This window comes from Phoenix dactylifera, chromosome 3 (genome assembly GCF_051530095.1).
Source record: "Phoenix dactylifera cultivar Ajwa chromosome 3, Ajwa_hap1_PhDact_Kaust_v1.1, whole genome shotgun sequence".
NCBI lineage: Eukaryota > Viridiplantae > Streptophyta > Magnoliopsida > Arecales > Arecaceae > Phoenix > Phoenix dactylifera.
This window is the reverse complement of record NC_143192.1, coordinates 33,680,255-33,702,314: the sequence shown is the minus strand read 5'-3', so window position 1 is coordinate 33,702,314 and position 22,060 is coordinate 33,680,255. Positions and strand designations below refer to the sequence as shown.

General features: G+C 43.7%; 1 protein-coding gene, 1 long non-coding RNA gene and 1 pseudogene across 4 annotated transcripts; 1 reads left to right on the top strand and 2 right to left on the bottom strand.

Annotated features, from left to right (window-relative positions):
* Positions 1–266: 266 nt before the first annotated feature.
* On the top strand, positions 267–1,960 carry LOC149768053 (uncharacterized). The gene is made up of 6 exons (XM_089929914.1): positions 267–548; positions 665–868; positions 971–1,063; positions 1,153–1,254; positions 1,351–1,743; positions 1,850–1,960. The coding sequence occupies exons 1-6, from the start codon at positions 507–509 to the stop codon at positions 1,958–1,960; spliced, it is 945 nt and encodes a 314-aa protein (XP_089786040.1). The 5' UTR covers positions 267–506.
* A 4,283-nt stretch (positions 1,961–6,243) lies between these two features.
* On the bottom strand, positions 6,244–9,977 carry LOC149768052 (uncharacterized). Of its 2 annotated transcripts, XR_016399846.1 has the most exons (3): positions 9,685–9,977; positions 9,239–9,316; positions 6,244–6,526 (listed from the first exon to the last, which is right to left on the bottom strand). It is a non-coding gene; the product is annotated as an uncharacterized LOC149768052 (long non-coding RNA). The 2 variants fall into 2 exon arrangements; XR_016399845.1 differs by having other exon boundaries at positions 9,239–9,977.
* A 2,740-nt stretch (positions 9,978–12,717) lies between these two features.
* LOC149768051 (putative cysteine protease RD19D) lies at positions 12,718–18,190 on the bottom strand (annotated as a pseudogene). Its single transcript, XR_016399844.1, has 4 exons — positions 17,665–18,190; positions 16,269–16,391; positions 15,894–16,137; positions 12,718–13,099 (listed from the first exon to the last, which is right to left on the bottom strand). The product of XR_016399844.1 is annotated as a putative cysteine protease RD19D (transcript).
* Positions 18,191–22,060: the final 3,870 nt, after the last annotated feature.

Sequence of the window (22,060 nt, the reverse complement as noted above, 5' to 3'; positions counted from 1 at the left end):
TTAGTATAAATTTATTATTTAACCAAATATTGATTCTTTTTTGTGCATACCAGGTAACAATATGCCCCGAGGGAGACGATTTAGAGATGTGGAGTTCCATCATTCTCAGGTGGGATCTACTTCTGAGCAGTCCCTGCAGTCCCAGCAGCCATGTGAGCACCAGTAGCACGAGTCAGGATCTCAGCACGAGCCTCCTGCTGATTGTCCGGAGGATGAGCTTCGGATCCAGGATAATTCGATTTAAAGTTCAAATTTTATGTTCATATTTGTCTTCAACTTTTTAAGACTTTTTAATTTTAATAGATGGACAAGGGACGGTGAGGACGAGACGGGGACCCACTCAAGCAAAGGATGTGTGGAAGCTTCCTCCGGGTGAGAAGATCATCATCCGATGCAACGAATTGGGGCAGCCCATCAATAGAGCTGGAAGTCTTCTATCAAGCTTTTTAGGATCGGTTGCACGCAAGGGTCAGCTGTGTCCGCTCAACTCTACGAAGTGGAATGACATGCTTCCTTCGTATAAGGTTGAGCTTCTTAGACTTATACAGGTAATGAATTGAATTTGTTCTTTTTAATTTGACCCCTCCTGTGTGTTAATTTGCTTACTACCATAATATTACTTTTGAGGTTCTATATTATTATAACATTCTGTATCTTGTTGTAGGGTAAGTTTGTACTCCCTCCAGAGAGCCATGATTGGGTGCTAAAGTCCCTCAACCGCAAATGGAAAGAATATAAAGCAAAATTGAAGACGGACTTCAAGCATGAGGGTATGACAGAGGAGGAGGTTGCTCGTGTGACTCCTCCTGATGTATACCCTCAGCAGTGGAGGGAGCTTGTTCACTACTGGTTTTCTGAAAAAGGACAGGTCACGTATATCGTTTCAATATTTTATATTATATTTATTATTAATATAGATTGCAAATATATACATTGAATAATATTATACTGTGTGCTTTTATTTTGGCAGACATATTCTAATATTGGCAGAGCTGCACGAGCATCTCAAGCAGTTCCTCATACTTCAGGCTCGAAGAGTTATGCGAGACGTAGAAATGAATTCGTAAGTTTGTTTGAAACTATTTGAAACTCTACTAACATATAGCACGTATCATGATATATAGTTTGGCAATATACTTTCCGTATGTGTAGATAGTAGAGCATGGAAGGGAGCCTGGTGAGGTAGAGTTTTATAAGATGACCCACACTCACCGAGATGGCAGCTTTGTCCGGGACGAGTCGAGAGATATAGTTGTATGTATTCATTTTTTATTTGATCATAATTATTTTATTAATTTTACTTCCTTTAAATTATTAATGTGACTGTTTATTTTTTTGAGAGAGATATAGGAAAGAGCTACAAATCTCATTTCAGAGCGCGTCGGGGAGTCATCATCATCCGACGCGGCCAGTCGCGTCGAGGCTCAGGTCTATGCAGAATTGATGGGCCCAGAACGTTATGGTCGCGTGAGGGGTTACGGTATCGGAGTTACCCCCACTCAGCTGTCTGCAGTGAGCCGATATACCCAAGATGCCAGACAAGGTACTAGCACTGCAGAGGTTTATAGTTTGAAGACAGAGATGGCACAGATAAAGCAGTTATATGAGACAAGAATAGAGGAGATGAGGCAGAGTCATATGACTGATATGGCGGAGTTGAAGCAGAGCCAAGAGTTGAAGATACAATCTTTGCAGGATCAGCTTGACCATATTTCATCTTTTTTGCAGAGATTTGCTCCTCCGGTACATAACTAAATATATTTGAATATTTTATATAATTATAATGTATTCTTGTATGAGCGTGATGACTTTCGTATTTTTAGTTTCTAAAGTATTTTTTTTCTTGTAGGTTGCTGATACTTCATCTACTCGTAGAGATGAAGTATTTATTGTATTTATTGGTAATTCCAAGTTGGTGGGGCAACCCAACAATCTGACACAGGAATGTCATAACCAGTAACTCCTCCTTCCGAGGAGAATGCCACTGACTCAGAGCTGCCTGGATCCAGAGAGAAGTTGCTGTCGTCTGCGTATGTTTGGTTCTCAAATAGAGCTTCCGTGATCTCCCTGCCTCCAAGCTGATTCAATCCTTGGCCAGGCATTTGGTTCATTGCCGAATTCGGGGCACCTTCCATCACACTGACGAAAGGCTCGTCCATGATTTCTCCCGGTAGTTCGGGTAGCGCGAGGTCCATCGTGGATCCATCGGAAGGGGGAAGGTCGCTGTTCTTGGAATGATGGGAACTCCCTGGCATGCCATCGTGCTGTGCATGGTTGGAACGACAAGAATCCGGCAATCCATGGCTGTCGTAATTAAGATCGCTCTGGGACGCAGGATGATTGGCTTGCGGCCTCGCAGACACCCCCCGCCGGTTCTTTCGGCACCCACCGCCGACGGGGACATTCCGAAGGTTTCCCCCTTTGGTCCAATACCTCCTGCAACCTTTGCAGAAGTAGCGAGGCTGCGTTAAGCTGTAGTTGTTGTAGTAGCAGAACTTGGTGTTGGAGGAATCACATCGGGGGCAAATTGGTGCTAGCTCGTTGTCTGGCTTCCAGCTATGGTGCGCCACCAATGACCTCCGAAGAGGGTAAGGGAGCACTCGAGACAACATCAAATCAAGAGTGAACGCAGCTAATACGGGACGAAGTGATCTATAGGTAGTAGTACTAGTAGTAGAAGAGAAGGAGGAGGAGGAGGAGGAGATGAAGGAGAGAAGTTATAAAACAGTGGGTGGATCGTGAGAGCTACTTCAGATATATATATATATAGAGAGAGAGAGAGGGGGGGGGGGGGGGGGGGGGGGGGGGGGGGGTGGGGGGAGGTTTTTACGCGTACGTTCTCGATCTGTCGGTACACGGTCGCCCATGTGCATGCGCATGTGCATGGGTCGAGTACGTAAGACATTGGCGATGGTCAGTGGTCCTAGAAGACGCCCGCAGAGAATTTCCTGTACGAGCACAAGATCCAGCATTCATCCTTCGCGATGCGAATTTCTAACAACAGATTTGGCACCCGCATACGAATAAATATGAGGACGCACGGATGCTGGTTGGGAGAAGAACCATCGAGGTCGTGTCCTTGTTGAGGACACGTTGGAGCATCTGATTGGTTATCTAGGATAGAAATATCGGGTCTACGGTGAGCAATCAGGGCCATGAACGTCCGAGGGAACACGAAAACCCGATCTCTCCTCCTCCGGAACACCGGAAACGAGACGAAAGGGAAAGGGGTGGTTCTATATACACCCCCCCCCCCCCCCCCCCCCCTATTGCTCAGGACACCTCCAAAAATTAAAAAAAAATTAAATACTCTCTACACCCCCCCATTTGCTAAGGACACCCCTAAAAAATTAAAAATTCCTAAATTACCCCCCACCCTCCCCACCCCCTCACCTAAATTGCTCTCTACACCCCCTAAACCCCCCCCACCCCGCTCTTCCCCTCCAAAACACCCGCCGGCGTCTCCCTTCCGCCCAAAAAACCTCGCCTCAAGCACCTCGCCGGCGGCCAAACCCCCTCCGTCTCCCTTTGAACTGTTCCGCCCAAAGCACCTCGCCAACGCCCAAAACCCCCCCGTTCCCCCTTCTCCCTCTCGTCGCCGGCATTCTCCCGATCTCCGACCACCTCGCCGGCTTCTCCCGGAACCACCTCTCCGGCCATCTCCCGAGCAACGAGCACCTCGCTGGCGCCTCCACGACCACCTCGAGGTAGCTCCCCCCCCCCCCGCCTCCCCAAATCGTTCGGCACTGGTTCTTTGAACCAGTGCCTTCGGTTCGGCCCCATGGGGCCGACCCGCTGCAATTGGGTCGGCCCCATGGGGCCGACCCAATGTATCTTGGTCCCCATGGGGCCGAATCCAAATTTTTTTTTTTTTTCTGTTGCTAGACTAAGGATTATTTTTATTCCCAAATTTTAGCCTAGATCACGTCCTTAGGGTGAATTGGATACCCAACATCAAGGACAAGTTTTTCATTACTAGATTAGATAGTAATTTGAGAAGTAGGGATAATTTAGAATCATTATCATATAGCATTAACATGGTGCATCCAAATATGATGATCTTGTTACCTTCATCGATGTCATTCTTGATCTTGGAATGATTATCTCATATCAAATGCTCTATCAAATAATAAAACCACAACATTAGTTAACGAACAAAAACTAAAAACAAAAACTAAGAACTGCGGCATAGTTTTAGGTAAAGTCTATTATTGAGTTATGTCTTGAGTTTACGAGTCGTATACTTTTGAATTATCATTTATGTATGCAATTGAAGTAACATTGAATTATTTATCACAAAACCCAATCATGTAGATTCCAAGAAGTAACTTGTTTCTTTTTTGGCTTGTTTTATCATTTATCATTTATGTATGCAATTGAATTATTTTCTTTGATATAGCCTAACATTGAATTTCTATATTTTCAGACATGGATCCCGGTCCCTCCAGAGTTAGACCTACGGCGTCAGCTAGGAGACGTCGTGCTAGGATTGCTTCTCCCGAGCCTGCTCATATGCCATCGCCCTCTCCTGAGTCAGAGCATGATGATATGCCCGCTAGGGGCGAAGACGATGAGTCCGTTGGACCATGTCCAGGAGGTCCAGAGGATGAGTCCGTCTTGATCAGTTTCAGGACGCATATAGCAGCTTCCATTTGGAGGCAACAGGTATTGTTTATTTGTTATAGCATTATATTTTGTTTATTGATGTTTTATAAAGTAGTAGTAATTATACATTTATATTACAGGAACGGGCTCCACTAAAGTGCATGAACCATACTGCCAAGGTTGGTGAATGGAAGTGGTGGTCTTCAAACCAACCAAATACCAGGTTCAAAGCACTATTGAGGCAGTCGGGCCTCATAGAGTTAGTACAGTGCTCTTATCGATTCACCGATAAGATTCTGATTTCGGGCTTCGTAGAGAGATGGCAGCCCGAGACGAACACCTTCCATATACCATTTGGCGAGATCACTATCACGTTGGATGATGTATCCGCCATTTTAGGGATTCCTGTCGCAGGTGCCTCAGTAGCAGTTTCTCCTGAGAGGATGAGTGATCGGGATGCTGAGGAGCTACTTGTGGAGTTGTTGGGGGTGTCAGTTGGAGACGCGCGTCAGGAGGTACTGTCATCGCGCGGTCAGTCTGTGAGGATGGAGTGGCTGAGGACTCAGTTTCACTCTGTATCTGATAGAGACAGCCAGCAGAGGATAGAGTGTGCAGCACGAGCCTATTTGTTATTTTTGTTAGGCTGCACACTCTTTGCTGATAAGAGTAGGACCAGGGTGCCTATAGCGTATCTGTGTTTACTGCGGGATCTGGATAGGGTGAGCACATATGCCTGGGGTACAGCTGCCTTAGCATATTTGTATCGGCAGTTGGGGATTGCGTCGAGGTCATCAGTGAGACAGATCAGTGGTTATATGACGCTTCTGCAGGCATGGATTTATGAGCATTTTCCAGCACTCAGTCCTCACCCGTCGCTTGAGTATACTGATGCCAGTCCCCGCGTGCACCGCTGGATGCCCGGTACTCCATCCCGTACCACGATGGACCATTTAGTGGTTCTACGTGAGTCATTGGACCTTTTGAGCATCGATGAGGTACGTATCATATTACCATTTGCTTGTGTTTGTCAGTACTTTTAATATGCGATATAGTATAAAACTGAAATGGACCACATGCTGAGCCAGGCGAGCAGGAGCCACCCAGTTACCCGGCCATCAGACAGCGTACCGGGATACATGGAGTGGTATCTCCGTATCACGCACGTTGCAGTTCAGCCTCCTCATCTGCGCTCGAGTACTCATTCTGGAGCTAGGGGAGGTCATGATGATGCTGACATGCACCGGCGGCGTATTGCAGATGCACTCGGTATCAGTACCGACATTGTACGGATGGGTCCCTCAGAGGCCGTCACTAGGTGCCGGGCACCTATTTCATGCTATTTGTCAGATGCATCAGTTACTTCTGGGTGATGAGCCTGGCCCGAGTACAGCACCCTCTCATTCGGATCCAGCACCCTCTCATTCGGACGTACAGCAGTACACGCGTCGACGACGGCGTCATAGGGATTGATGATGGAGCCTTTATTTTGATTATGTAGCTTCGACTTTTTTTTTTGTGTAATTTGAAACTGTTGATATTAATGAAAAATATATATTTTTGGTACATTTACGTGTAATCTTTGTAAAGCCTGGCCCGTTCTATTTTACACAAATATAACAGTGCACATAACAATCAATCTAACAATGCGAAGACAGATATTTTTTGATTTATATTGATGATGGAGTTTCACAGTACATGACTCTAAGAGCCCAAAAAAATTTACAACTTTCAAAAATTGTACATATATAAACAATCAATCTAACTCTACTGTCTCGCTAATTATAACATTAGGTGAGATGCTCTCTTTGAACTGTTGAATCCGGGCTTCATATGAATTTTTCCATCCGGTAGCACAAGGAAGATGATATTTTCGCCAGTTGGTCGCTACTGGCGGAACGGGATGTCCCGGCAACAAGAACACCTTCAAAATTAGAAATAAGAAAATATTAATAGCTACAAAATTATAAATAAGCAAAATTAAATAAGCAAAATTAAATATTCGCAAGTGTTGTGAACGTAGTACCTCAACAAAATGATTTCCATTTACGAATCCGATAGCGATATCTTTGCGGGATAGAAGAGGTACTGGCACAGAACGGAGAGGTAGGAAGGTCAGACATTGTTGCAACGAGAGATGGTATAGGACAACATTATAGCAGGATGCTATAAGATGACCCATGTCCGGCATAGTCATCCATCTGTCATATGGTGGACAATCATCATAATATGATAATGCATGAGTGATCTCAGCAATCGTCCTTTCCACACCATATAATGTGCGATAGTGGTCCGAATGACATTGCAACTCTTGCAATAAATCCTTCCTAACACGCACCCAGTCATCTTCTCCAAATCCCAGTAAGTCAGCTATTGCCCTAAATCCGCAATTCCCATCAGCTTTTACATCCTTGATATGCTGGATGTATGGTCTCAAGGCAGAAGGAATAGCATCAATATAGATAATGGGCGTATGTGACTGGGCTCTAGTACGAAAAACCTGCAAATAATATCAAATGATAGAAAATATGTAACAATGGCAGAAATATCCAAATAGTTATCCGTCTCAGCACATCCCGTACCGGCACGGCACGGCACGTCCCGACATGTCCCGTATCGGCACATCTCGGCACGGCACGTACCGACATGTCCCGTATCGGCACATCTCGGCACGGCACATCCCGTATCGGCACATCTCGGCACGGCACATCCCGTATCGGACTTCCGTATAGAACCGGTCTTCCGTTTTGCAGGCTCTAAAAGAGGTGTACTATCTGGACTTGCAATCTCTCGTAACTTCTTGATCATCTGCAATTGAGAAGCCCCATCTAACTTCTTGAATCGTAGCGCAATCAAATCTAACTCTGCATCACAACTCAACTGAATTGGCTGCACGAGGGGGGGGGGGGGGGTAGGCACAATATCAAGTTTCCTCCAATGAGGATCTATGCAGTCGAGAGGAATGGGCCGACCTTCCACCCTGTACCGCGCAATCTGGTGAGCACATGGTATACCATGTGTGCGTCGAATAGCGCACCCACAATTTGAATCATCAAACCCAACTGAATTGGCTCGTTTCGATTGGGCGAGGACATGATTTAACGCACTTATAGATATGAAACCTCGCAACTCTTTGAATTCAGCTGGCTTGAAGTTGTGCTGCACTACCAATAAACTCTTCTCCAATGAGGCTTTAACGGAGCTGTGCTGCAACTCAATCAATCCATGTATTCTAGTCCAAGATGACTCGAAACTTCCTTGGCTTGATCCAAGCTGCTTTTTGAGCTTTGCATGTGCACTCTCGACCCTAGTAAACAAATGAAAGTTAGATATAACAATTGAGGCAAATTAAAATTAAATGAGTCTTTATTTGTGATACCTATTTGTCGTCACATTTCCGTAGTGCCTGCATGTATCCGTCCATGCCGCAACAAATCTTTCCTTGTATTTGCTCAGCCAAGTATCTGACACATACTGTAGTGCATCTAGATAGGTACCGAACTCTCTCTGCAGTGCACTCCAGCGATCATTATACTCGTCTTCCGTGGAGGACAGCACTAGTACATTCCAACTCATAATAAATTTATCCCATTTCTCCTTCAATTCGAAAAATTTTTTGCACTTGGCCAAAACATTCCTACTAATATGCCATCTACATAATAAATGTCTAGCAGTAGGAAATACTCTATGAATTGCATTCATCAAAGCCAAGTCTCTATCTGTAACAATCAACTCAGGCAAAACATCATCAGCTATGACACTGCGCAATCTCTCTAATGCCCAAGTATAGCTTTCTTCCCGCTCAGAATTTAAGTATACAAAAGCAATTGAAAATGTCATGTCAGTAGATGTCACCCCCACAATCTCTAAGAGCGGAAGACGATACCTATTCGTCTTGTACGTGCAATCCATTATCAACACACGGGGAAATGCACGGAACAAATCAATGCTGCCAGGGTGTGCCCAAAATAAGTCATGCACAACATCCGTATTAGTACAATTCCTATGCCACTCAATATATTTAGCCTCTGATAATTTACCTAATAGATGTTGCATTTCAGACCTCCCGGCTTTCTCTACAACCTTAAACCGTTGACGTACATTGTAGATAGTCTTGATAGTCGTAACATTGAGGGCATCTCTTTCCTTCAATGTGGATAATATGTCCTTTGGACGAACCAAACTCTTCGACATATCCACTAACAATTCCGTCTCCTGCTCAGATAATCTCCCTGCATATGAGTGCCCCTCCAGATTCTCTGCAGCGGGATGATTGTGCACTCCACATACGACCAGTAATATCCAATCATCCGCAGTATCCAATTTCTTTCCTCTTAATGCAAAAGGGCATCTACACTTCTTTGTCCCACAGGCAGTCTTTATTCGCTTTTCTTTTTTGGTTCGGTACGTCCCACCCCTCTCACAACCTAACGTAATTCTGGGTTTCTTAGAAATGGTACCTGCATCGGATGATTTGATTACAACAACAAAACCATTTCGCCTCCCAGCTTCACGACACCAATTACACAAGTCCTCTCTACTCTTGAAGATCTATACATTAAACAATTTATGTAAGTACACAGTTGTAAAAATAGCTCGCTAAACTAATACAAAATTGCACAATACATTATAATACCTCGTAAGTTGTAAATTCGCTTGTGTAATCCAGTACAAATTCTGATCCAATTATACTCGATTCGGTTGTAGCATAGCCCTACATATAAAATAATTTATCACCAAGAATTAATGAATCAGAGGATCTGTTCGGCACAAAATTCAGCACGGCACGCGATTTGGCACCAGAAGCCTTCTGTTCGGCTGCACAGTGCCGAACAGAAGGCTTCTGTTCGGCTGCACAGAGCCGGACAGAACCCTTCTGTTCGGCTGCACAGTGTCGGACAGAAGCCTTCTGTTCGGCACTGTGCAGCCGAACAGAAGGCTTCTGTTCGGTTGAGGGTTGCCGAACAGAAGGCTTCTGTTCGGCACTGTTCAGCCGAACAGAAGCCTTTTGTTCGGCGATCCAGTGCCGAATGGAGCACGAATCGTGAAAAAAAAAATTTCGAAACAAGGTGGAACACGTACCTTTGCGGCCGATTCTTCGTCCCAAATCACTAGTTGCTTGTCCATGCTTCGAATGGGGCTTAAATCTCCTTCAAAGATCGCCTAAACGATGTAAATGGATCGAGGGGTTTAAGGGGGGTTTGAGGGGTGTTTTTTTTTTTTTTCTTTTCAAAACGAAACGGAGGAGGAGGAAGGGGGGGTGTACTGAGAAAATTTCAAGGGCAATATGGTAATTACACTAAAGGTTAGTTTGGGTATTTTCTTTTTGGTTTTTGGGGGGTGTCCTTAGCAATAGGGGGGGTGTATATAGAACCCCCCAAGGGAAAGATAGCTGTATTTAGTAAAAAGACCAAAACACCCTTGCAGAAAGAGAAAAACCACATGGTACAAGGACCACCATCATCCAACGGCTTAGGTACGCATCACTTGGTGTGGGGTCCATGATTGGCACAGGAGGGGACAGATGGACCGTGACGAAAGTGACACGTTGTACGATCAAACGAGATGGCGACACGTTGCACGACTCGCATCACACGGGTGAGGACGACGGTGGAAACGGGACAGCAGGTCCACCAGAGGGATGCGTTCACATGGATCTCTGCGGTGCACGAGCGGGTGGAGGGGCAGATCACGTGTGGCTTGCGGATATCATGGCGCCACGTCATTCTCGATCTCTGGCCATGGAGTACTGATAGCTTTCAGGAAGACTCGAACGTATTTTTTCTGAAAAAATTTGTTCGATTGAGAGGGCAACTAAAGAACTGGTTGATTTCTTGTATTTATTGGTAATTCCAAGTTAACTCCAACACAGTTTCCATTCTATCCCTTGTGCTGGTATTTTGCAGAATTGACTGGGTATGGTAATCGAAGATATTCCTCTGTTCTGAAAGCAGCTAGAAGATGGTTCCACTAATCCACTTGTTTCTAGAAATCTTTTTGGTCTGGATGAAAATACAGCATGCCCACCTGTCTGGAGGACTGCAAGAAGAACTGCCATGCAAGGAGACAGAGAAAGCAAACCTCAAGTTCACAACTACCAGAAGTTCGCAACCCATATTTTTGATGTTTAACGACGCTTTATTGCGTCGCTCAAGTAGCCTAAACCGACGCTTTTAAGCGTCGGCATAGTCCAATTCATGTAATACGGTGGAAAGCGTGGGTTGAAGTACGCCGACGCTTTTAAGCGTCGGGTTTGTATAAAATGAACGACGCTTAAAAGCGTCGGCATAGTCCAATACAAATACGGTGGGAAGCGTCGGTTGAAGTACGCCGACGTTTTTAAGCGTCGGGTTTGTATAAAATAAACGACGCTTAAAAGCGTCGGCATAGAGCGACGACGCTTTTTTGACGCGTCGGGTTAAACCCGACCCACGCCCACCTGCCCGACGTCTGACCGACGCTTTGCGATGCGTGGGCTGGAAATTCGCCGACGCTTAAAAGCGTCGGAAGAGACCAAAAAAAGCGCCGGGAGATATCCTTTCTTTTGTAGTGTCTCTTCTGCAAATCCTTTGCTATCCTCGTCTCAATCAGTATGTTCCCCCATTCAAAACATCAAATAGTGATGGATTGCGTTTGTACACGCGCCTCTGTTCTCCATCTTCTCCAGTACGTTTGAATTGTTGGGCAGATTTGATTATGGAGAGTTGATTGTTATTTCTCAGCCATAGGTGAATGCAGCACCAAATGGCAAATTATAGAGAGAAAAAAATAATATTAAGGAGGAATCAGTACTTATGTCCAATCTCCCCGTCAACCACATTTTGGATTTCTAAATGCATCCTCATAGCTAAGCTGATACTTAAATTAATATCATAAATAATCATGATTATTAATTAACTTATCATACATATACATACTAATTGCAGTTCACTCGAGCTATATGGAACACATTGGGTCCCATGAATTCCAGGACAGGACAGAATGTGCGGTGGACTTTAATATACTAATAGTTTTTAGATGATTAAAAATTTTGCCGACAACCTAACTTGTATGGTTCTATATTTCTTCTACACAACACATTCCTCATCATTGAAGCGCTTTAATTTTTATTATTATTACTCGTCCCGTAACTCTTTGGCCCAACCAGCTATGTGGCATCATCTCCATGAACAAAGACATGCAACAAGGATGTTCAAGTACACCTCGTAATGATATGTAAAGTGAATGTGATGAAGGATTTGTAGGTGCAAAGCTAAGATAAGCAATGATGTTCAAGTACACTTCATCGTTATATGTGAAATAAAGGAGATGAAGGATTGGGAGATGCAAGGTAAGTCGCTTTTGTGACTTTGTCTATTCACTTGCATGAAATATATCAATGTTAGAAGAAGGAATAAGATCTCATTCGGCTTACCATTATGTTCCATCTCATCTCTCTGCTCTCAGGGAACCCCCAAGCACTAGCTTCAAAAACTGCTCTCTTTTTCCCTCCCAGATGAAGTTTCCCCTTTCTCACCCAGTTTGAAGTTTGAACCCCCATGAAAAAAGTACAGTTTTGTAAAGATTAACTTTAGGAGAATTCGGTGTAAGAATTTAGAAATTGGTTTTGGTCATGCTAATATTGGTTACTAGCTCTACGAGCAAATAATAGAACCAAGCCAGAGAGAGAAGCGAAGGTTCCTAAAAAATGGCTTTCGTTCTATCCTTTGTTCCTAAAAAATACTATAAAAACCGTATGGGTGTATGTTTAGTCCTATCTACTATAGAATGAGTAGATCCTAAATACTCATTCTATCTACTATAGAATGAGTAGATCCTAAATACTTATATAGATTCAAAAAATCTAAATAATATGCTTCGGTTAATTTTTTTGGGTGGTGGAATACTGAATTGATACAAATACGAACATGAACACGAATGTTGCTGCAACCATCAAATCTCATCCTCAAATGGTTGGAGGAAAGCTTCTTTTTTTCTTTTGAATTCCTAGCAGATAAGGTCTATGGTCTGGATTGCTCTTTTCAATTTGCCTCTTCTCTAAGCTGGTTGGCACTCCTCTGGATAGAAAGGTTCATTGATACACGAAACAACAAATACGTTACTTGTAACAACAAAACAACAAATATGTACAAAGCGAACATTGTTTGCTGCAGCATACTTTTAGTGTCACGTAAGTTCGTGCTTCTAAAATAAACACGAACATACACTTGTAACTAACCAGTTTCTGTGGCCAATGTTGCTGCCACTGCAGAGACCATGCTATCGATTCCGCAAATGTTGTGGCCTCTGCATAGTCGATAATATCCATTTTCTCCCCACTGCTTTCCCCATGAGTTCTTTATGATCCAGTATGGTCGGTACCCAAGCCTCAGAATGGAGAATCCTCTAGCTCCATATCCAACCAGCAGCACCCCATGGTTTAGCCACCGCTTGAAGCAGATCAATGGGCATGAGACACCTCGAACATATGTCTGCATGAAAGCTGCATTCAATCCTACTGCATGAACATAAAAGCAAATATAAATGATCAGTATAAAATTAGCCTAGGAAATGAGCGAGCTTACAACTTGAAAACGCGTACATGCTCTGTTATGGAGAAAGAGACATAATTGCAATAAACGGAAGTTTTATTACACTACAAAAGAAGGAATAACTCCCGGCGCTTTTTTTGTCTCTACCGACGCTTATAAGCGTCGGCGAATTCCCAACCCACGCGACCCAAAGCGTAGGTCAGACGTCGGGCAGGTGGGCGTGGGTCCGATTTTTGCCGACGCTAAGAGAAAGCGTCGGCAAAAACATGGATTTGCCGACGCTAATGAAAGCATCGGTAAAAACGGCTTTACCGACGCTTTAAAGCGTCGATAAAGCCCAATCCAGTTTGCATTTTCGCCGACGCTTTAAAGCGTCGGGAAAAACAACCAGTTTTGCGTTTTCGCCGACGCTTTAAAGCGTCGGCAAATGTATTTTGGCCGACGCTTTAAAGCGTCGGGATTGCTATTTTTTTTAAAAAAAATAAAAATACGAATGTAAATTATAAAGGTCAAAATACATATATACATGAGTTGTCTTGTAGCTTATTGTTTTACAAAAAGTCAAAGAAGTTAAAACTTTATGCCGAATCACTGATGCTTCCTTTGCTATAATTTGAAAGACAAGCTTATATGATGAGATTAATGTAACAAATTGCTGTCATGCAGAAATTAAAATGCAATTATTTTCATAGCAAGTGGATATCTATTTGGCAGCTAGGCCATTTCAATAACTTCCTTCCGAAGTAGCATAATAATAATTCTAAGTTTCTGAGTAAGCTTTTCATGCCTTGCCTCCTGAAAAATAGCAAAATATGTAATAATCATAACTTTGAAAGATGCCCCTTCGAACTTATGATTTGAGATGTATATAGGACTCTTTAGGAATAATGAAGGCCAATATCTGGTTAAAGTTTTTCTTTCTGATGTAAATATCTAGTTAACATAGGGAAAGAAAAAGAATATATTGTACAATTACTGTCTCATCATATATAATAAGGTATTTTTGATTACCTTGCTTACACATCAAACATATTAAACTATCTATATGTAATTTGTGAAGTCGGAACCGGAGGCACCTGCAATCACGGAAGCGCCAAGAGTCCAGCTCCAGCTCCATTGTCTACTACATATGGGATATTGCCAACCTCCTGCAAGACCAGAATGAGACCCAAGGCCAGAGTCATATTTCCAAGGAGTAAATGCAGATGGTCTTGTACTTTGGTTTTTATGAAGTTGGAGATACAGATATGCATGCACACACTTGTGTAGAGATTCATGCATCATGATACATCATCCATAACTTCATTTTCTTTCTTTTTTTCTTTTTTTCTTTGGATGGAAATAGCTTCATTCTGTAAATACCAGTCTTGTTACAGTTCTCCATGCACTTAGAACATGGCAGCTAACTAAACACCAATCTTGTTGATTCAGACTACAACCAGTAGTTTGAATAAGAGGCCTAGCTATGGCATATAGCCCTTTTAATGGAGAACATGTCAATGGGCACTTAATGAGGTTGGAATGAAACAGAGATGGCAGGACAGTAGGGAGTAGACACTGACCTGTCCAGGTATGAAGTCATTGAGGATGATAGGAAGTCCCCTGATCAATGCCTCAGCAATTGTACCAGGCCCTGCCTACAAACACGAGAGCACATTGAAGCCATCTGAAAAAAAACTCCTTAGCAGACTGATCTGGACATCTAGGAAACCATGGTACCTTTGTTATGATACAATCACAAGCACCCATCCATTTCTCCATCTGGGTCTCAAATCCTCTAATCTGACAACAAAGGCAATATTGAACAGCTCTCAACAAACAAAAGCTTAAAATGTACCAACAATGCAGGCTTGTTAATTATTATCTCAGACCAGCTACACCACCTTCACAGGGACCCTCCACTTAATTGACTGCAATGTGGAACTCAGTATCTGGTTGCGGCCGCATACGGCAACAATCTGCCCTATAGGTTTGCCGAGCTCTTCATCAAACAGGGCTTCTCCTAAAGCCATTGCAGTCTTCTTGACTGGATATTAAACTATCCCGGAAGCACCTGCAATCACCAAGAAAGGAAAGGGATCTGAAAAAACCCCCAAAAATCAACACAAAATACTAGAAGCGCCAAGAGCAAAAAATGCAAGAAACGAGAGAAGAAGAAGGGAACCGGAGGGCGAGGTCGACGGTGGCGGGGAAGCGAGATGGGGAGGCGATGGATTAATGTCGGCGCGGGACGCCGATCGGAGCTCGGAAAGCGAGATGGGGAGGCGATGGATTGATGTCGGCGCGGAGACGATGATCGGAGCTCGGGAAGCGAGATGGGGAGGCGATCGGAGCTCGGGGACGCCGATCGGAGCTCGGGAAGCGAGATGGGGAGGCGATCGGAGCTCGGGGACGCCGATCGGAGCTCGGGAAGCGAGATGGAGAGGCGATCGGAGCTCGGGGACGCCGATCGGAGCTCGGGAAGCGAGATGGAGAGGAGAGGAGATGGGGACCCTTTTGAATGAGAGGAGAGGAGACGAGACGAGACTTTTTAAGGCAGAGAGGGTTGGAAAGGATTTGGCCTACGACGACGCTTATAAGCGTCGTCGTAGGTCCAGCTTACCACGACGCTTAAAAGCGTCGTCGATTCTAAAGATGTACCGACGCTTCTAAAAAGCGTCGGTAAAATTTCGCGCTGATCAAAACTATCCCGACGCTTTTCCCTAGCATCGGAAAATGTACCTTTTCCTGTAGTGTTAAGATCCCTACAGGGGGCTTTACCTGCGAGAGGACCATGATGGACTAGATTGGCCATGATCTGGTCTTCGTCAAGAGGTATGTTGGTGAAATTTGTGACTCGAACGGCAACTTTACTCTTGTTGAACCTGCATTCACCTTGTTTTCCAGTGTAAGGATAAGACTTATCCTCTTGTAAGCCACCTGCTTGCATTAAGTACTTGTAGGAATTTGTCATTAGACCGCCATTGCACCCATTACTGCATGCATCCTTCTCCACCGTATCGCACTTCATATTTGCAAACAACAACAATTACGAAACTACTATTGTGCATCAGAGGTAAAAAAAGAAAAGAGGAAGAAGCAGAATTCTAGAACCGTATTCATCTATTTTAAAGGAAGATTTAGCAGTGGATGCACAATCGTGTGATCGCAGTTTACGAGCTGCTGTTCGCTAAGGCTCAGAAGCTTCCCGGTTGCAATAAAGTTTGCTCCTTCAACAGCTCCAGTTGTGCTGAATGCCCAACAAGATCCACAGCTTCCCTGCATTTAAAATACCAACCCATTTCAGAAAAGTAGTTTTCATGCAGCTTCATATCTCACGTAACTGCACTGCCTACTTTTGTTGTTTTCCAATTTCTAGTTATAAGTGTTTCTTTGAGCAATCCATTACGACCAAATTCGTTCCCCTGTGCCATCCAAAATGGTACGTCATTCATGGGACAGTAAGGAAACTTCAAACCACCCTCGCTAGGTTTCTAATCGTAACTAATTTTGTTTACCATGCAGCTGAGTTGTTACTCGAGATAGCATTAAGTTACCCGTCAGTCGCAGTGATTCTGACTTGATATCTGAACCCAAACAAAAAGTAAAAGAAATCCAAATCCAGGTCCTTATCGAATGATGAGTGTAGTATTATTATCTTTTTGCTGGAAATATATTGTTTTGCATTTTTTTTCTTTTTAGGAGAATTAGGACGGGATGAAATCTGGCCAAAAATTGGATAATGAGGGTGAGACCTGAATCCAGGCCAAATTCTTCTTCTTTATTCTTTTTGTCCAAAAGAAAAATCACATTCTAACAAATTCAACTCCCCAACTATTACGGGTGTTACTGCACATTTGACAATTCACAGTTCACAAAAGAAGAATTCTAACAAATTCTTCCAATTCTAAATGCCTTCAGAAAAAGCAACCAGCAGTTTTCGTTACTCCTATATATCCAGGGTGGAAACAATTCCTACTCCAATGCCAATTCCAATCCTCAGCATATAGCACCCTTCCACAGCTGTCCAGAGCCGGGTCAACTTTATTGACTATATAATGGTACAAGTTTGGCATCAGATTGCCGATTGCCAATTTGGACAATTTGATTTGGTTCTCATTTTATCACGACGATTGGTTTAATTTCTTTCTCGTTCCATATGATAGATGATTTATAGTTCAACTTAGTCACTCATATTCTAACCATTGTCAAAATGATGATTCATAATTTGTAACCCGTCAATTCAGATGATCTCTCGCAACAGTAAAAGCCATGCATGTTGGAATGAAACAAAGAATTTCTTTCGCGTTCCTATGACAGATGATTTGTAGTTCAACTTATTATGTAAAGTCACTCATATTCTAGCCATTGCCAATATATTGCCTTCCCAACAGCTCCTTGAATGAACTATCTATCTATCTATAAATATATAATTATACGATTACGACTTTGGAAACTCGTATACTTGACGACGCATGACGGCCTTTCTCCAGCACGGACACAGGTGTCCAGGCCGGCCAATGTCTGCAAACCAAATCCCGGATTCACTTACCTGCATCTTCACATCCGTGACAGCCCCTTTCTCCCTCCAATCAAAGCTTGATGGCAACCCGTCCACGTCCATCCTCGGCGCGGTCGGATACTTCGCGGAGGCGCCGCCCTTATCATGCTTAATTCGCCGCCATTCCCATGAACGCCCGCTCGAACTCCTCCTCGGTGAGGTCGGAGAATGGCGTGATCCCGTGCACCGCCGTGGGATCCAGCGCCTGGTGCTCCGCCTCCCTCGCCAGGTACCGCGCGAACACCCCCAGCCGGCGGCCGAACTCCTCCCGGCTCTCGTACTCCTTCCCGTATCTCCTCATGAAATCCCGGAATCGCCGCTCGGTGGCTCCCACCCGGCGGTGACCAGCAAGGTCCGTCACCGGCCGGATCTTGGGATCCTCGAGGGGGTCCGATGCGCCTGCGGAGCAGTATAGCAAGTAGACAGCGGCGGCGAGAACCGCGGCGAAGGATGGGGGGTTTCTTCCTCTCTTCTCCATCCTGATTCCTGGGGTGGTCGGTAAATGGGTTAGCTCTCCACTCCTTATATAATGAGATCGATTGTAAGTTTGACTTCGGGCTTCACTTTCACTCATATTACGCGTCTGCCATGGAGAGTGAGCCGTTAAATTTTGTTTATTCGAAAGGCAGTTGGGTAATTCAGTGCAGGTGGCCGGACAGCGGTGGCCGCATGCGAGGTCTTTAACGTCCACGTGGATTTTTTGACATCCACGTGGCATCACGGGAGCACTTTGGGTGTGCACAAGGGTTGGGGCTTCAGGCCCAGTCTATGTGCCCGTTGGGTTGTGCTTGGGCCCCATGACCGCCATATCAAATGATTTGATTGATAAGGATCTAGCTGGTTATCGTTGGTTATCTTCCGATTCTTCTTTCTTATAGAATTTAATTATTCCAAGTACAGAAATTTTGATAAATAATTCCTGCATTTTGCCTTTGTACCATAACAGTTAAGCCTCACCTTATCCATTTTCATTTGGCATCATCTATTATTTAAATTTATTTGTGTTGTTCTGATGCACTAAGATGCATGAATTCTTCCTTCCATGTCTCACTTTCAGGATTTGCTGTCCAAGAATGTCTTGAATTTCAACTTATATAATCAAAAAGATAATGAATATTCAACTATCATTAGAAATAAAATATTTAAATCAGAATCATCTTTCGCTTGCTTTGTAAGTCATATATGTCAAGGCCACAGTTTTAAGACCCCTATTAATCTGGGGAACGAACCAATCCAAAGTTCTATTCTTGTTAGTTGAGGATACACACAAAAAACTTCTAAGGTTGGGCATATTATAAGCATCGTTCTAATTGTTACTGGTCAAATATTAGATGTATAGTGACTTCTGAAGGTACAATTTACTATTACATAAACTTGTTAATATTTGGAAACTCTAATATATTGTGTCATTCATAGTAAATAAACCTAGACATTTTTGGGCTGGGCCAGGTTCATTTCTGGTCATAGTGCAACGTCAAGAGCCAAATAGTTGGCAGGAGCCTAAACTAGCTAACTTTGCACCTACTTTAATATAGCCCAAATTCAGCCTGATTATTAAATAATTAAACCATAGGCCTGAGGTAAGATGAGCTCTGCATGGCCTAACCCTAGGTTCAACACTCAAAGGCAACCTTCATTTCATGGCTGCCTTGATAGAGATACGGGGGTTAAGGAGGGGGAGGGGCTAGGCCTACATGGGTAGAGGTGATGCTTGGGAAAGAGAAAGGAGGAAGGTTGGGGTTGTGGTTTAGTTTTGGGAAAGAGAGGAGTCATGGACCAGCGATTAGGTACTAGAGGGTGTAGTTGAGAGTGGTGCAGGGGAGTGGAGAGGAGAGCCATGAGATGGAGATTAAGGGATTAAGTTGATAGAGAGGGGACATAGCATACCTTGGGTGCAATAGTAGTCGCTAACAAGTGGTGCGTCTATGGAGGCAGAGGAGGGAAGGGATGAAGGGATAGAGGAAAGAGAGGGAAAGCTGCCAAAGTGGGAGGAGAGGGGAAGTGCGTGAAGGAATGGAGGAAGCAATTTTAGAGTTGAAACTAAGGATAATATTAGGAATTATTGACATATTGATCATATATAAATTGTTTGGGGCAGGCAAGCTAAACAAAGGTAAACTTATATCCAGCTCGTGCCTGGCCCTGACCCAAAATCAACTCAGGCCTAAAATTTTGAGGCCAGTACAACTTGGCAGATCGATATTCCTTGTGCAGACCTGCTGAGAATCTGGCCAGGTGGGCTGGACAGAAAATGCTAGATAAGTTAGATTATATTCGGTAGATGTATTATTTGCGATTAGTTAATTAGATTTGATAAATGTACTATTTGTAGTTTTGAGAGCAAAATCATAAAATATTTAATTCTAGGGAGGCATTTTTGATTACAAAAGTCATAATGAGGTCAGGCCTTCCTTTGAGTCCCAATTAAATGAACGCTAGATGCAATTAACTAAAATGAATACTGAAAGTACCTGATAAGTAACTAAACAACTGCAAGAAAGCAATTTGTTGAAGCTGATGGCTTGAATATGATCATCAACTTGGGGAATATGAGATCAGATACTTTGTTATGCCTCGTAACCATTTACATGTGTGAGCTTAGAGAGTTCTGTACTTCTAATAAGAAATTATTGTCTAGGCTCCTGGAACTCTTGGAAGGTACAATGGGGTTCTTCATGCGCTTCAAGAAATAGCTAGGGAAGAAGGCTTGCAAGGTCTTTACAGGTTAGTACTGTAATTTCATTATCTCTCTGTCACATAGTTTAAATGAATCCATGTTTTTCCCCCAAAAAATCCGTGCAATCATTCTTCCTCTGTTGACAATTGAACAGCTGATTCACTTATGCTCTAAGCATGTAATTATGCTTGCAATCTTCAGTATTGAGATTACTTCACCTAAAATTTTGCTATAAGCTGATATTTTCTCTTTTTCCGTGTTCAGGGGCTTGACTCCGAGGTTGGCTATGTATGTTTCTCAAGGAGCGATCTTCTTTGCATCATATGAGTTTCTCAAGGCAGTTTTTGCTTTGGAAGTTCCACGACCACCTTCCCAAGTCACGAGATCAAACAAAAAGCAGATGATCTTGCACCATCAAGAATGCACAAATTGCATTCATAAGTACAGTTTGAGCACATATTTGAAAGTTCATATGAAGTTTTTTCAAGGAAAGAAAGTCATAGATATTTAAGAAAGTATCTACAGGAGAGCTGTCGGTTGGAAGAACAATGCTCAAGTTAGATTCTACAATCCCATTTATTTCCAACCAACATATTTTAATTTTCTTTGAGGTTTTTTAGGTTTTGTTCTGCTGATACCTCTTTTGTTTCTCTAGAATTCTTTTCATCTCAAACTAAATGTCTTGTTGACAATTTAGACTCACAACCACACTTCAGCTGGATAAAGGCAGGATATTAGCCATCCCACCCCCCACAATTAAAAAACTCCGGAAAAGAAAAGCATTACATTCTCTTAGGGAAGATGAACAATTTGCTCCATCAATTTGGATTCTTTTTTTTTCGGTCAAAACGGTATTTCATTTTATATACCTCTAACGTGAGCACAACCAGCCATATCAAGTGAAAGTAAACAATACAAAGAGTGTGGAATGCATGCTAGGCTTGTCCAGATGACCTACCCCGAGTGCCGAGCAACATAAAAGGCGACCCAGTTTGCTGCACTGTTTGCCTCCCGATATACATGAGCAATCTAACAGGCGGTCAGCTCTTGCACCAATCTGCGTGTCTCGTATCAACGGATGGCCATCTTTGTACCTGTCCACTCCTCGGATCCAGTCAATCACCGTAGATGAATCATCCTCGAGGATTACGCTGTCGGCCCCTAACACCCATCTTGCAAACAAGATATCCTCCCAGGCTGCCCGCAGCTCTGCTCCCACTGCCGTCAATCTAAGTGTGTTCCGCCCTCCAACTGTAATAAATTTTCCTCCGTGGTTCCTAATCACAAAACCCACGCCCCCAAAGGCGCCATCCTCTGCCATGCCTCCATCGAAGTTCACCTTAAAATAACTAGGGAGTGGGAGTACCCAAGAGAAATAACTGAACGTAGACGCTAAGACAATAGTACAGGTATCCCAGATATCCCTAGCCCTCCCAGATGAGGTCGATGTGGCCACCCTAGTAACCTCCACCGCATGCCGCAAGGCTCTCTCCATCACAGCCCATAGGGACGACCGCCTGCCCTCGAACAGCTGGTCGTTCTTGTCCAACCATATATGATAGACTAAGTAAGCCGCCACGATGCCTATCTCTGCATTGCTCGGCCTCCGACTAGAGTCGCTCAGATACCGAAGCATGTCCTCCACCGGTACCCACAGTGCAGGAAGTGGCACCGGTGCACATGGGTATACTTCTGCAACCATGGATGCAA

Bases quoted from the DNA above. Each gene is read 5' to 3' on its own strand.
- LOC149768053 (XM_089929914.1), top strand. From the start codon at position 507: ATGCTTCCTTCGTATAAGGTTGAGCTTCTTAGACTTATACAG. The intron at 549-664 runs GTAATGAATTGA...ATCTTGTTGTAG, and splicing joins AGCTTCTTAGACTTATACAG to GGTAAGTTTGTACTCCCTCC. The intron at 1,744-1,849 runs GTACATAACTAA...TTTTTCTTGTAG, and splicing joins TGCAGAGATTTGCTCCTCCG to GTTGCTGATACTTCATCTAC.